At 41.4% G+C, this 14,336-nt stretch overlaps 1 protein-coding gene across 1 annotated transcript in view; it reads left to right on the forward strand.

Annotated features, from left to right (window-relative positions):
* The first annotated feature begins 3,506 nt into the window (after window positions 1–3,506).
* ezrb (ezrin b) overlaps window positions 3,507–14,336 on the forward strand; it is a 66,445-nt gene continuing 55,615 nt past the window's right edge. Inside the window, exon 1 of the mRNA XM_080452648.1 lies at window positions 3,507–3,802. Within this exon, the coding sequence (XP_080308774.1) occupies window positions 3,791–3,802 (12 nt within the window). The 5' untranslated portion in view covers window positions 3,507–3,790. The remainder of the gene's footprint in view (window positions 3,803–14,336) is intronic.

Below are 14,336 nucleotides of genomic sequence, written 5' to 3' on the forward strand. Positions count from 1 at the left end.
AAATGTTTCGATGAATTGAGTAAAGGACCCCAATGGAAACGAGCCATAGTGCTTTCTTGGGTTTAACATCCTTAACAGACCACCTTGTATTGAACTTTACTTTTGGCTTTGCAAACTGTTAATAAAGTATTCAATCAATCAATCAATCAATCAACATTGGTGGAAAAAGTACTAATTTTTTTTACTCAAGTAAAAGTATCAATCTGCAATACTTTGTTACAAAGTAAAAGTCTGGAATTCAACATTTTCTTAAGTTAAAGTAGGCTACAAAAGTATTGAAATGTACTTAAAGTACCAAAAGTAGAAAGTACTCATATGATGAATGTCCCATTTCACAAGTTTTCAAATATATACAAATCTTTATAGATCTACAAGCTCACAATGGTCCCATGGCCATGCATTGTTTGCTTGTAGATCGGCTATTTTCAAATGGCTGAAGTGGTTCATATGTTTTGTAATAATAATCGAAATCTACAAAGTAGCCAACTAAAGCTTTCAAATAATTGTAGTGGAGTAAAAGAATAATAATTGCCTCTGAGATGTAGTTGAGTAGAAGTAAAAGTACTGAAAATTGGAAATACTCAAGGAAAGTAAAAATACCTCAAAATCGTACTTAAAGGGATACTTCACTCTCGGGCCGGGGACACATTTAAAAAAAATATTAAAAATAAATGAAAAAAGTTATGGAAAATTCATGGCCACCTCACACATTAGTAGGACACTGCGTGTCGTGAGGGGGCCATGAATTTTCCATAACTTTTTTCATTTATTTTTAATATTTTTTTTAAATGTGTCCCCGGCCCGAAAGTGAAGTATCCCTTTAAGTACAGTACTTGAGTAAATGTACTTAGTTACTTTACACCACTGTCAGTGTGTAATGCTATATAAAAGTGTCAACACATTGGTTGCATATTGAAGCCTACACTCCCACAGATAAACATGGATAAATTAACACTGAGGATTTCACACACAATTTACCAGACATAAATTAAAGTCTTGCAGACTAATTAATTCTGAAGGAAGACTGGAAGAAAACAAGGGATTTTGTGATGAAAGCCTGACGTTTTAGCCTCAACTTTGTTCTAAAAACCTTAATCAGAGGCTGTGTATTGCTTACAACAATGATGGTTTGAATGGTGATTTAAGTATTAGATCACTTATCACAATTTATGTAGCCACACACGTCACACGATTTAGTGTATCGGATATATAGGCCCACCTATAAATAGTTCCAGGACAGTAGGCTTTATAGATAAAATGTAAGGCTTATTAACTGGGTGTGGGAGGATTAATCGGTGTAGTTGTATAATTCACCTGCAAACAGGCTCGATTGATTGATTGTAGGGTTTCTCTCCCAATGAGTCATAGCCTATATGACTGACGAACCATGTCTTTATTATGTAGTGTAGGCTATATTGATATTTGACATTTTTCTTTTTATTATTATCTGACAGCAATTCGTGGGAACCATTGCACTAAATAATTCCACCCACTCTTTCACAGTAGATGGATGTGTAAACTTATGATGTGACATAAAGTATAAAGTTGCTCCCCTGCTCAGGCTGCTCACAGCTCTTCTCAGGGCTAGGGTTCGGGGACTCCCATGGGGTCTTTGAGGGGGTTCAAGCCAAGGGGGTCCCCATTAAAATGAAAAAACAAAAACAAAAAAACAGTTCAAACACTTTTTATCCCTGTTTTATTTTCCGGCTATTCAGAAATAGCAGACCTACGACGAGCTTGCAGATCAGAGATTATCAAAGCATCTGAAATTTGGTGAAACTTTCGGAATAATTTGAAAGAAATATATTTAACAACACATGGGGGTCCCTGGCTCAATCATATTTTCAGATGGGGTCTGCTGTCTATAAATAGGCTATCCATTTGGTGATGATCGTTCTTAACAATGACATGTGAACATGTTTGAGAAACCCTGCTCTAAGCCTACCGGATGACACACGGACACAACACAGTAGTGGGAACTGTGACACAGTAGGACTGGGAATCTGGGATGGCTCATGGATTGGATGCGCTCAGAGCGCGTGCGCCGCCATATTGTCGCACGCTGCAACTTCCACAGAGTGTTGCCATGTGCGCGTATTATAAGCGACTTTGGGCTTGTTTTTCTGTAGAGTTGCTTGTAAAATGTTGGTCGTTGCTGCGGCCGGGTTGCTTATATTGAGGCTTGTTAACTAACTAATGTTGTTTAAACCAGCGGTTCTCACACATTATCATGTCAAGGAAACCCCCCAAATTAATATATATTTGTAGACCCAACCTTCTGAAAATATTTTGTGCCAGAGAGAGACCCCCATTCAAGATTTTATGGATTTGGAAATATTCCTAAATTTGTACTTTTATTCTAGATTTTCTTTCAAAATAGCAAATCTACAAGATCGTCTATTTTCAAATAATAGCCGTAGGACCGTAGCTTACTCCCTACTTTTGGGCTTGTTTTCATAGCCCTGGGTGCTTGTTTCTCTCACAAAATCTGGCAACACTGGCTTGCAACTTCCACACGGCAGGGGAGGAGGGTCAGGGTGGAATCTCAGGATCTGCGGCTTCAGGACTGAAAACATCTAATAATCATCATCATCTGGTAAGACTTTTTAACAGTGGATTGCACCGAACGAGGACCTGCACGTACGGTCTCACCACATTGTAGCCTACCGTATGTTCAGGTTACTTTTAAGCACTTTGTTTTAAAGACGCGCTTTGTATGTGTACGCGCGCCTCCTCCTCCTCCTCCTCCTCACAAAGGAGGCAGATCTCCCAACACAACAGGTGTCTGTGTGGGATTATAGTGAGGATGTGGCTCTGCTTAGAGAGACAACATGACGGGCTCCATAGAAAAAGTGCTTCTATGTATAACGAATTGATAGAAGCCCCATGCGACTTGTTAATGGACCTCATAGCCTGTCGTTCCGGTATATTAGGCATTAACACGTTTTGGGAATTTGTTTTAAAACTGGATTTGGGAAAAATCTGCGTTTTTGGAACCATAAAACCCCCCGAAAGTCACACTTTTTGTTATTATCTCTGTGTCCAAGTGGATGTTTTACAAATAACCTGTGACCCTAGCTGCTACTTTACACATTGTATCAACTTGTTCTGCAACATTGTAGCTACATTCAAACAGTCGCAGCTATTAGGCTAATAAATAAGGACATTAATCCAGTGAGAGAGATCTGACGTCTCAAGCCCTATCCAGGTCGCACGACAGAGTAGGATAAACATTAGGCTAGCCTAGACATTATTATATACGACTGAGAACCAGCTTGGTTTAGCCTTTAGCGTTTAACGCTTTTAATAGAAGAAACACATCGACAGATCTTTAATTCATTGTATCTGTCTCCGATCGTTGCCCGTTTGCGTTTTCCCTAAACAGAAGGGTGGAGACTGTAACTTGCTCCCAGCCAGCTTGGTGTAGGCTGCACTGTAGTTCCATATTAAGATGTACAGTACTAGTGATGCGATCATGACATCTATGTAGTGATTCATCATCATGATGATGAGGATGTCTGCTGCCTGCCTCCTCTATATGAACTGAAAGGGAGTGTTTAGTCCGTCTGACTCAAAAGACAAGTCAGTATCGTCTCCTTGAAGTGGGTGAAACTCGTTTCTCTTCTTTTCCCTCTCTCTCTGTTCAAGGAAGCCTTCTGTGTGAGAACCAGACCTGCCTGTATACTGTGTGGACGGATCAGGGAACTAACTTCATCTATTCTTGGGGACACTTTTTAAACAAGCTCCTCGTTTTTTTTGCTGAGAGGTTCCAGCACCACCAGGACACAAGATGCCTAAAGCGGTGAGTTGTGATTTATTTTGGAATAGGATACAGTGCCTGGATACCCTGCTGTGCTTTCAGCCACCTAGCTATAGTCAGTGGTGTAAAGTAACTAAGTACATTTAATTAAAGTGCTGTACTTAAGTACAATTTTGGGGTGATTTTACTTTACTGGAGTACTTCCAATGTTCTATACTTTTACTTCTACTCTACTACATCTCAGAGACAAACATTGTATTTTTACTCTACTACAATTATTTGAAAACATGAGTTACTAGTTACTTTGTAGATTTTGATTATTATTACAAAACATACATTAACCACTTAAGCCCTATATACATTTCAGCCTTTTGAAAATAGCCGATCTACAAGCTCACAATGCGCATTGTGAGCTTATAGATCTGCTATTTTCAAAAGATTTGTATACATTTGAAAACTTGTGAAATGGGACATTCTGCAGAATTGGTACATTTTGATACCAATACTTTTGTACTTTTACTCAAGTAAATTTTTAATCCCGGACTTTAATTTGTAATAGAGTATTTCTACATTGCAGTATTGATACTTTTACTTAAGTAAAGCATTTGAGTACTTTTTCCACCACTGTAGGATACACTGCCTGGCACCCTGCTGTGCTTTCATCCACCTCGCTATAGCCTATACTTTCACTCTGTTGGGTCACAGTCAGCAAACTTCATCTGAAAGCTGAGCCATAGCCTTGATTCAGATTAGATTTGAGCCTTTTTCTGAGTTTCTAAGTGAGGGCTATTTGAGTTAGCAAATGTAGTCTGTCATCACATCATAGGTTAAAAGATGTGTGTGGTGATTTAAATAAACTAGGATGTTTTAGGGCTTGTGTTTGGAAAATGTCTTCCTTACAAACCGGTTCAATGACACTGAAAGAGCCAGGTATTGTTTTAGTGTGTGTGGCTTAATTTAGACACATTACTAAACCACATAATAACCACATATGTCACCATGGAACCTCTCCCTTGACCTGCCCGCCAGATGACATCATAGTCTTTGATGTGATTTTCCACCGTACCTCCTATAAAATAGGGAAAATGTTGTGACGCCATGGACTAAAGAGGAACTCCTTGTCTCATCTAAAACTACAGTATCATACAGTATTGACTTAGCAGTTGTTCATTTTACTCATTCTAATTATGCATTCCATACTTTTAGTGTCCATCATCACTAACATAGGACACTCATTTGTGTGGAGTCAGTGCCAGTGGAATGCCACATACGTAGCTGTGTGACCTGTGTTTGTGAACATTAACTTCTTTCAAGAAATGAGAGAACTGAAGCTGTAATCTCATCTGCGATGTCAACATGACATGCACAATTTAATTGGACATTGATGTAGTTTTATACTTGTTACTCTAAACTTTTATTATCCAAAAGAGCTTTTACATCATAGAAATGTAGAATGTCCATTTTGGCTCAAGAAAAATATAACCAGTCAACTTTTTCTATTGAATTTGAATTGAATTCTCCATCGGGCTGTGTGTTGGTGTGACGTCATAATTAAAGGGGCAGGGACTGTGTTCAGAGCCAGTGTTGAATACACTGAACTGTCAGGTGGAACAGGAAGGTGTGACCACATTCAGCTGGAATATTATACTCATACTTGAATGACTTGAAAAGTAGTTTTGCTTTCTCGTCTAGGAAGCAATAAAGACTAGGATTTCTTTAGGACCCCTTAACCTGTTAAACCTTAAATTCTTACTGTAGTTGACCGGAGTCCCCCAGGGCTCTATACTAGGTCCACTCCTTTTTTTCCTTTACAGTACACCAAACCTATTTTCTGACCTTTTTTTTTTTTTTGCCCCCAGTATAGGTACGCTAGGGTTCATGTGTGGTTAAGAAATAACAATTTGGTGAAGGCCTTGCTTTGCAAGGAGTTGTATTTGATCATATCCTTTCTTTTGGGTGGAAACGTTTATGTCCAAAGCCGTAATGGGAAAAATAACCTGTGTTCCAATGGATCTAATGCAGATATTATTTAGTCACAAGCTTTTGTTTATACTTTTCATTGGTTCAATATTTATAAAACCCACATTTATTACACAGAGACACACTAAACCTCTTTCACTTAAAACATTTTAAGTGAAAGTAGCAACAATAGCAGGTCGACAAGCTCACAACGCATCACATCATGACACGTTGTGAGCTTGTAGACTGGCCATTTTCCCCCCTACTTTTGTGTGACACTGTAGTATGCCAAGGTTGGGCATTAATTTACGGAAAAACTAAAAGTTGAAATATGGAGATACAAGGTTTCTGACGAGAGTAAGAGAGAGTGCAAGAGCTAACTCTCCGCCTCTCCCTGCCCTGGCCTCCTTCCCTCCTTCTGTTCACTGTTAGGGGAAACTTTAAGTAGGCACATTGCATCCAGTAATGACATTTTAAAGACCGTCTATCATGGAATTCAGTTTGAAGTGGCTGTGTGTGTGTCCACACAGTGAACTGAAAACACATTTTGTGACAACAGTGTGTCTCAGATGTTAGCAACATGCTAGCCAAAACCCTTAAAAGCGCTGTAATGAACAGCAAGAGTGACTCGAGTGAGTGACTGCTGTTGAACAGTGCACCGCATTGTGCACTGCTCACCATTAGCACACCGCGCTCCTATGTCCCAGACAGCGTCATAAACTGTGTTGTTGGTTTGTTTAGAACGGCCCCGGGGTTGTCATGAGTGTCACTGTGGAAATGACGCCATCGTCTGATAGCACCGCCGCAAATACCCTGGCCGGTAGATGCAAAACTCTGCCTTTTTGAGTGATAATAATGGCAGACTGTTTTCTTTTCCATGCTATCAATGAGACATGCAGCAGTGGTTTGTGTTTCCCCCCCCTGGTCCATAATGTGACCTAATGGCTGCTGGCTTGATTGAAAATGGCATGAAAAATGGAAGACACAAGGTCTCAGCTTTAATGAAATACTCTTTGTACTCTCTCCCAGTAATCCCCAATTCCCCATAGCACTGAAGTCTATTCTTACAGTTGGTTTTGGTCTGTAAATATGGGTTCATGTTTTGGCAGTGACAGCTTTCCTAACTTGATGAGCTTTCTAGAGCAGTACTTGTGACAGTGACATGGCAGGGAATCTGCAACTCCTGGAAAAGTGTTTTATTTATTTTTCTAACGATTTAACCATATGAACCTTGGGGCAAATATTCAGCAGAAATCGCAGGTCTACAAGCTTACAACACGTGACCTTGTAGATAGGCTAGAGTGAAGAGAACCCTCTTCCCTGGGGTACTCCGGTCAATGAAGTACGTATAGGGTTTATAAGTGGTTAATTTGAGAGACTACAAGAGCTGTATTCAATATCTGAAGTCGTGAATACCGTTTCACAGGTCTGAAGCATTCAGCCTGTCTCAGCACTAAGCTGTTCATTTAGTAGGATGCATCCCGTCATATATTTCAACAGGTCCACTATTTTGGGATACATTTGATCTAAAGAATCTACTCCTAAGTGACATTCAAAAATGTCTTGAATTGAATCAAACGTGGAAACTTCAAGTCAAGAAAAATGTAATATCAAAACAAATATCAAATAGACAAAGTGTATAATAAAGCCAGTTCCTCAGTCTCTTATAAACTAGGGGATTGGGAATATATCCAATTGTCTAGTATATACTGTACCTGTAAGAGAGAGAGTGAGAGTACCAATGTAATGGGAGCATATATGTCTGCTCACCTTACATGTGGAACAGCTGAACTCCTTCCAACAATTTAACCACATGAACCCTAGCATACCTATACTGGGCATGTTATAATGGGTGAATATTCTGTGAAAATAGCAGATCTACAAGCTCAGATGTGTACTTGTTGTAGATCTCTTATTTTCAGCTAAGGTTTGGTTGTAAGGGGGGAAAAACACAGGGGGCCAACTAAGTACAGAGCCCTGGGGGACCCCGGTCAACAAAGTACAGGCACCAGCTACTCTTTTGCCTGTTTTCAAACTTTCAATTGCATGTTGAAATGCGATGGCTTCAGAGGCAACCGCAAATCCCAGGGGAGAAGGTCGGGTCAACATTCAAGGAGTCGACAAGGATCTTGTGTGACTCATGTTTCACATATCTGAATGACACATTGTCATGCAGGAAACCTACGGAACTCCTTGGCTCTCCCAGAATCCTGTTTCCCCTCTTGTGGTCACGGCCCACACATAGAAACCTGCGTCAGGCGTGGCTGTGACCAACATGTATGGGTGTTTCCTCTGCAATGTCCACTTCCATTGTTTCTGTTTGTTCCTTGAAATAATTGATATGAACTGAATGATGTGCTGCCACGCCCACAGGAGGTCCTGACATTCCAAATCATTTCATCACCGTTTCATCTTTTTAAAGATAATGTTGGTAGAATTTGTGGCTCGGAATGTTGTGGTGATAAAGTAATTCTTTCACTTGCAACCTCTTAAGCCGTTTATTTGTCTCCGGCGAGTGTTTTGCATCATAACTATTCCTATAGTTAAAGGAGCGCTTCAACCATTTTCAACCTTATATATTCATATAATTGGTCGGTCCTCACTAATGCTCTTTAGAAGATGGTACAATTTCTGTCTACTCAGTCTGTGGTTGTGGACAGTTCAGAAACCTGCCTAACAGTGACGTCATCGATGGGTCTTCCTGGAAAGTTACCATGCTGAAATAGAAGCCATTGTTCTTGCACCGATGATGTCATTGATAAGCAGGTTTCTGAACTACCAATGGCATTTATAATGAGCATTAGTGAGGACCAATACTGAAGATGCAGTTGAAAATGGGTGAAGTTCTCCTTTTAAGGCCTCATTCATACAAGTTGATCCTATATTCAATATAAAAATCAAATTGCGTCGCTTCATTGTCACGTAATATTCTCGTTCTGTGTGAATTTATGCATTCATGACACAAACAACAGTCTGAAAAATATATTTCCGGCAAAACAATTGCAGAAAAAACAGCAACAAGGGATGGAATGATAATTGTAATTAACGTTTTGCGCAAAAAAAAAAGAGCTCACAATCACATCGCAGAGATTTAAATTTATCGCGAAATTGTCCTACGTCATATACTGAGGGATCAATTTGCTTTTGCCTATCTGCATATCCGGTCTGGAGCTGACCTGAGTAGGCTCTGTACTTGAACGCGTTTTTCTCTCTACGCCAAATCCCCAAAAACGAATGCCATAATTAGCCAAAAATAGCCAATCTACAAGCTCACAACGCGTCGTGTTGCACCGTGCTCTGAGCTTAGATTGGCTATTTTAGGCTAATGTTACCCCCAGAATATGGATGCCGGGGCTAACAAAAGTGTCATTCTTAGAGTTTTAAGCATATTTCAATTATCACGGTAATATTGCTAATCACAATCATTTTCACCACAATAATCGCAACATGACATTTTCATATGGTCCCTCCCTATGGCGTCGTGTAACCTTTTTTTTTTTTAAAGTGGTTGAAAACCTTAATGAAAGAAGGATTGGCTCTCACACTGGCCTCCCTCCGCCCTGTGCTGCAGTATACAGACTAGAGTGTTGGTCTGGGTGCTTTATAGCTCTGGTATTATTGCTCTGTGTGCATTTCACCAGCGTCCCCATGGCTACACTCCCCCTGTCGCAAAAAAGACTCTTGTAAAGCCATGCAAACCATGCACGGGGTTAAATATTGAACTCTCTCCACTGAAGAATGCAAGTGCAACCCATTGAGAGTTTAACTACCGCGGCGGTCAGATGATGATGACCATCTCGTTTTCTTTTTTTAATACCTAACCTGAGCAAGTCGTTTATGCCTAATTTTAGGCTCCTTGGTACAGCAGTGTCGCATATTGGAAATGGTCGATTCACAAGCTCTTCCGTGACACGTTGTGAGCTTGTGAATCGACTATTTTCGGCGCATGACACCATCATACTTGAAGTGTGAATCAGGCTTTAAAGGGATAGTTAACCCCCAAAATGACTTATTTTCTATCAATTACTCACCCCATGCAGACTTGAATTCATGGATATTTTTTTGTTTTTGGCGCATTCCTAAGCCAATAATTTGATGACCGACAGGCGGTTCCGGATGGAGACACAAAGGAGACTCTTTGTGTCTCCATCCGGAACTGCTGTCGGTGGAGGAAGGTTGAAGGGTTAACAGGACAAACTATGAGGCCTAGCAGCACTTCTCTGTTCTGTGCATGAAAGAGGGCTTTTCAGGGAGAAGGTATTTGTTACCATAGGACTGAACCACACTGCTCTTCTTTAGTTATGTTAAGTCCCCTGTTGTTCTTTCTTTTTTCAAAGGGGTTAATGAAATAAAAGTAAGTCTTGTAGTGTGGTCTCGTCTGGACAGCAACGGTTCTCAAAGTCAACATGGCACTTGCAGTGTTACATAGTGAAAATAAACAGGCTGACGGCTCCATGTGTGCGCTGCTCCGTGAGCTGTCCTTAAGACTTATTTTATACGTCAGCGTAGAATTGTGTCTCGTTGTGCAAAAATAGTGGAAATAGCTATTTTTGGAAGAATTTGACATTTCTTTCAAAATGTAATGAAAATGTGTTGAAATGGCATTTTCAATGCCTAGCGGCTAATGACGTGCCCAAAGTAAGTGATACCAGGTTGAAAGTGCAGTTTCAAAATCAGTGCTAGATTTGTGAACCGTCAATCCTGTCAAACTGCAAAGCATTCTGTAGTAGAGGGACTTTATACGGTTAATATCCATATTATAAATACCCCTTGCTTTTCCTCTGACTAAGGCTGCCCATTGTGGAGAACGCTGCGTCCTTGCCTGCCGGGGTATATTTTTAGCCCTATGTGTCATGTTGTCTTTACGGCTCTGAATGGGAGGCCTGAGTTTATTGTGAGTTATACCGTCCCATCAGAGGACTAAAACTCTCTGAGATCAGATATCACCCAGTCAGAGGTTTGTGTCTGCACACGCTCACATGTTCCGACCCACGTCGGTCAGGGTGTGTGTTTTTTCTTGGTGCACCATCTATAATCGGCGTAAATATAGACCTTGAATGTTGAGAGAAATGTCCTGCCGCATCCTTTTGAGCTGATCTGGAGTCTGACCCATAGAATCGGCCTTTATAGACGAGCTGCATCTCGTTCTACGCTATAACTGTTCTCTGTTCGACGTAGCTGTTAATCTCTGGGTCCATTAGAATGCAGACGGGATGCTGCGGAAAGACCACCGGGGACCCACATCTGAAAGGAGATCTTTGTTTTGCTGTGTAAATGGAGGGTTTTCTCTCTCTCTCTCTCTCTCGCTTTTTTTTCTCTCACTGTGATGCTGTTTCCCAGTAGCAGTGCCTCTCACTTCTGACTTGATCAGTTTTGATGGCCACAGGCACACATTTTGTCTTCATTTCTTTGTATTTGTAATTAATTTAGGATAGATAGGATTGTAGAGAGAGAGAGACGGGACACTCGGGTCAGAGAGGGGAGAAGGACATGTATGCAACACTGGTCAACCAGCAGGAATCAAACCAAGGACTTGGTTGACACAATATCCGGTCATCTACCGGTGTGACCCTAGCAAAACTAAAACAAGCACATAATCCATCGTAAATGACCAGCTCTTGGTTTATGCTTGAAAGAAAACCTGTGCCCCCCAAAAGGCAGGTTTTGCTTATACTTAGGCAAATTAGGCTAAAACAGGTGTTTTCAAATAGTTTCATGCATGTCATGGTTCCCCCAAATTGACTTTCATCCCCAAAATGACTTTCATTAAGCTACAAACCCCCCAGTTCAACTTATTCTGTCCTAGGGACCCTGATAGAAAAAAATATTTTGTTTAAATTCATTTACATTTTCTACATGTTATAATTGTGTATGAGAAATAGATTCTTAGTGATGATAATTAGTATAGTCACTCATACATTGTTTTGTGTTGTAGTAATTTCAAGTGAATTGAATTGACACTTTAGTTCAATTAAACTACTCTGCGTTTGGATGAGGACCCTCTGGGGACGCCCCTTCAAAGACCCCCTCGGGGGGTCACCGCCGGACCCCACTTTGGAAAACCCCTGGGCTAAAAACATCTGCACACGAGCCCCCCCGTTTCTCTCATAACGGCTGAACTTTCCAGTCAATGTTGTCATTGACTCTGCTCCGTCTGCTGAAGCTGAGCTGGCTTCTTCGTCAGTGGGTCTGTTTCTAGGAAGCGGGGGGGGGGTTGTGAGTCACCAGGCCGGGCTGCCCAGACGTTGGCCTTTTCCAGTGGGCGTCATTCACTTTGTTCCACTCTCTGAGTTAGAGAGCCCAACCAACCGATGCCAGATCGTTGGGTCCCATCCCCATTCTGGAGAGTCCTATAGGCCACAGATTACCTATGTTTTTTTAAGATGTATTTTGGGGCTTTTTTTTATGCCTTTATTGATAGGACAGTAGGTTGACAGGAAATGGGGAGAGAGAGATGGGGAGTGACACGCAGCAAAGGCCGTCGGGATCGGGACTTGAACCCGCGACGACGCGCTGTCAGGCTACATTGAGCCTAGGTGCCCGGACCGCTACGCCAGCCATCCGGGCCCGATTACCTATGTTTTTTACCCATATTTTATCAAAAAAGTTATTTTGATTTATAGTTTATTTTTGAGAAGATTTAACATATAAGCAAAACTTAACGGATAACATAAACTGAACTTCATTTTTATTCAACCACTTTCACCTACTGTACAATGACATACCCAGCCGTATGGACACCGAGTTAAAAGTAGTTAGAAGTTAGAAAACATCGGGATTCGGGACACATAGGCTGCATGATTGCAGATACCGATATCGTAAAAAGAAAAGTCAAGCAATGGCCGATTTTACCGGTCAAACCGGTCGGGTTCTAGTGCAGTGGTTCTCAACCTTTTCAGGCCGTGACCCCCCAAAATAATCATATTTGAACTGGGGTCCCCCCACTCTGACAAGCACTTGGAATTGTACGAGTTGAGACATTACATTTTCTTTGACTTGGTTCCACAGATACATATTGTGAAAATAGCAGATCTACAAGCTCACGACACCTCGCGTTGCGAGGTGTTGTGAGCTTATAGATCAACTATTTTCACAAATTATGCCTCTTATATTATTTGACATTTTTAATATTATAGTTTGTTGATTACTTTTGATGCAGTAACGGTCTTTTTCTTTTCTTGCATACTTTTTGTCTTAAAAAAGTCTTAAAAGTCCTTAAATTGTCACTTCATCACTTCATTGTCATCTGGGGATCCCCCCAAAATCATGTGGGTTGAGAACCACTGTTCTAGTGTGTTGATGCCCAGAGTCGCTGGCCTTTCCCCAGTGGGAGTCATTCAGTTTGTTGGGACTCTGAGCTCACAGTCAGTGGCGCTCACACAATGGCCAGGAGATGAGAGATCTCCCAGGCTCTGCCGTGTTTAAGGCCGCCTTTCTTCCCACGGCGGGCCTGTGTCCACACAGTTCTTTATATGGTTTTCTTGGGCACTAATAACTTGAGTCAATACCCTCAGGGGGCTGCCTTTTCGAAAACCCCCGCAAATACCACAGAGGCCGCTTGGCATTGTATTCAGAAAATGGAGATGCAGAACTTTGCGTCTTACCTCAAAGTGGTCATTGTGAATGTTCCCTTATGCATCATTGACTGGTTTCTGTTCTGTGAATGATGGCGTTCATGTGTTGATAGGTCACCTACAAGCCACAATATTGTTCTCTTGTCGTTGACGTCATGTGTGTCATTTATTCAGCATGAACACACAGCCGCGTTGTTTGTAGTGGTTTTGAAGTCCATTACATTAATCACTTAGGTGGATCTTTAAGTGGACATTAAATTCTCTGCTAATGAAGAAGGCTTCACCTAAGTGGACCTCTCCACAAGTCATTGGATCAAACATTAACCAGAGAATGAAAAGGCATGGGTTTGTGTGTGTGTGCAAGTTGCCCAACCCAGCCCCTGTCACTTGTCACGTTGTGCGTGCGTGTGTGTATGTGTGTTCGTGCGTGTGTTTGTGCATATTTGATATCTGCTGCTATTTGATGACAGACTGAGGATCTTATCTTTATTGTTTGACAATTTGTATGTGTTTTGATACTTGGTATTGTATTGGTATTCATGGGATGCTTGCACTAAAGCAATTCAACAAACTCTTAGACCTGGTGTAAACTGCTGATGTGGCAATAAAGTTATGTTGACGTTATCTGCCAACCACAGAGACGGATGCATTCCACCATCCCACTATATCATCTTTATTTAGGGGGCTTTTCTGCCTTTTTATTGATAGTACATAGTGGAGATAGACAGGAAATGGGGGGAGAGAGAGACGGGGAGTGACACACAGCAAAGGTCGTCGGGCATTAGAGTCTATATGTGGGATTCCATCCTGACTCCATCTCATCGCACGTAACCACATGAACCCCAGCATCCCTATTCTGGGTTGAACATTCGGTGAAAATAACAGATACACGCTCAAAAAGGGGGGCAGACCTGGTAAAGAGCCCTGGGGGACCCCAGTGGTGGGTGGGTGTGTGTGTGTGTGTGTGTGTGTGTGTGTGTGTGTGTGTGTGTGTGTGTGTGTGTGTGTGTGTGTGTGTGTGTGTGTGTGTGTGTGTGTGTGTG

The sequence above is a fragment of the Gymnoscopelus braueri genome (genome assembly GCF_963280865.1).
Source record: "Gymnoscopelus braueri genome assembly, chromosome: 16".
NCBI lineage: Eukaryota > Metazoa > Chordata > Actinopteri > Myctophiformes > Myctophidae > Gymnoscopelus > Gymnoscopelus braueri.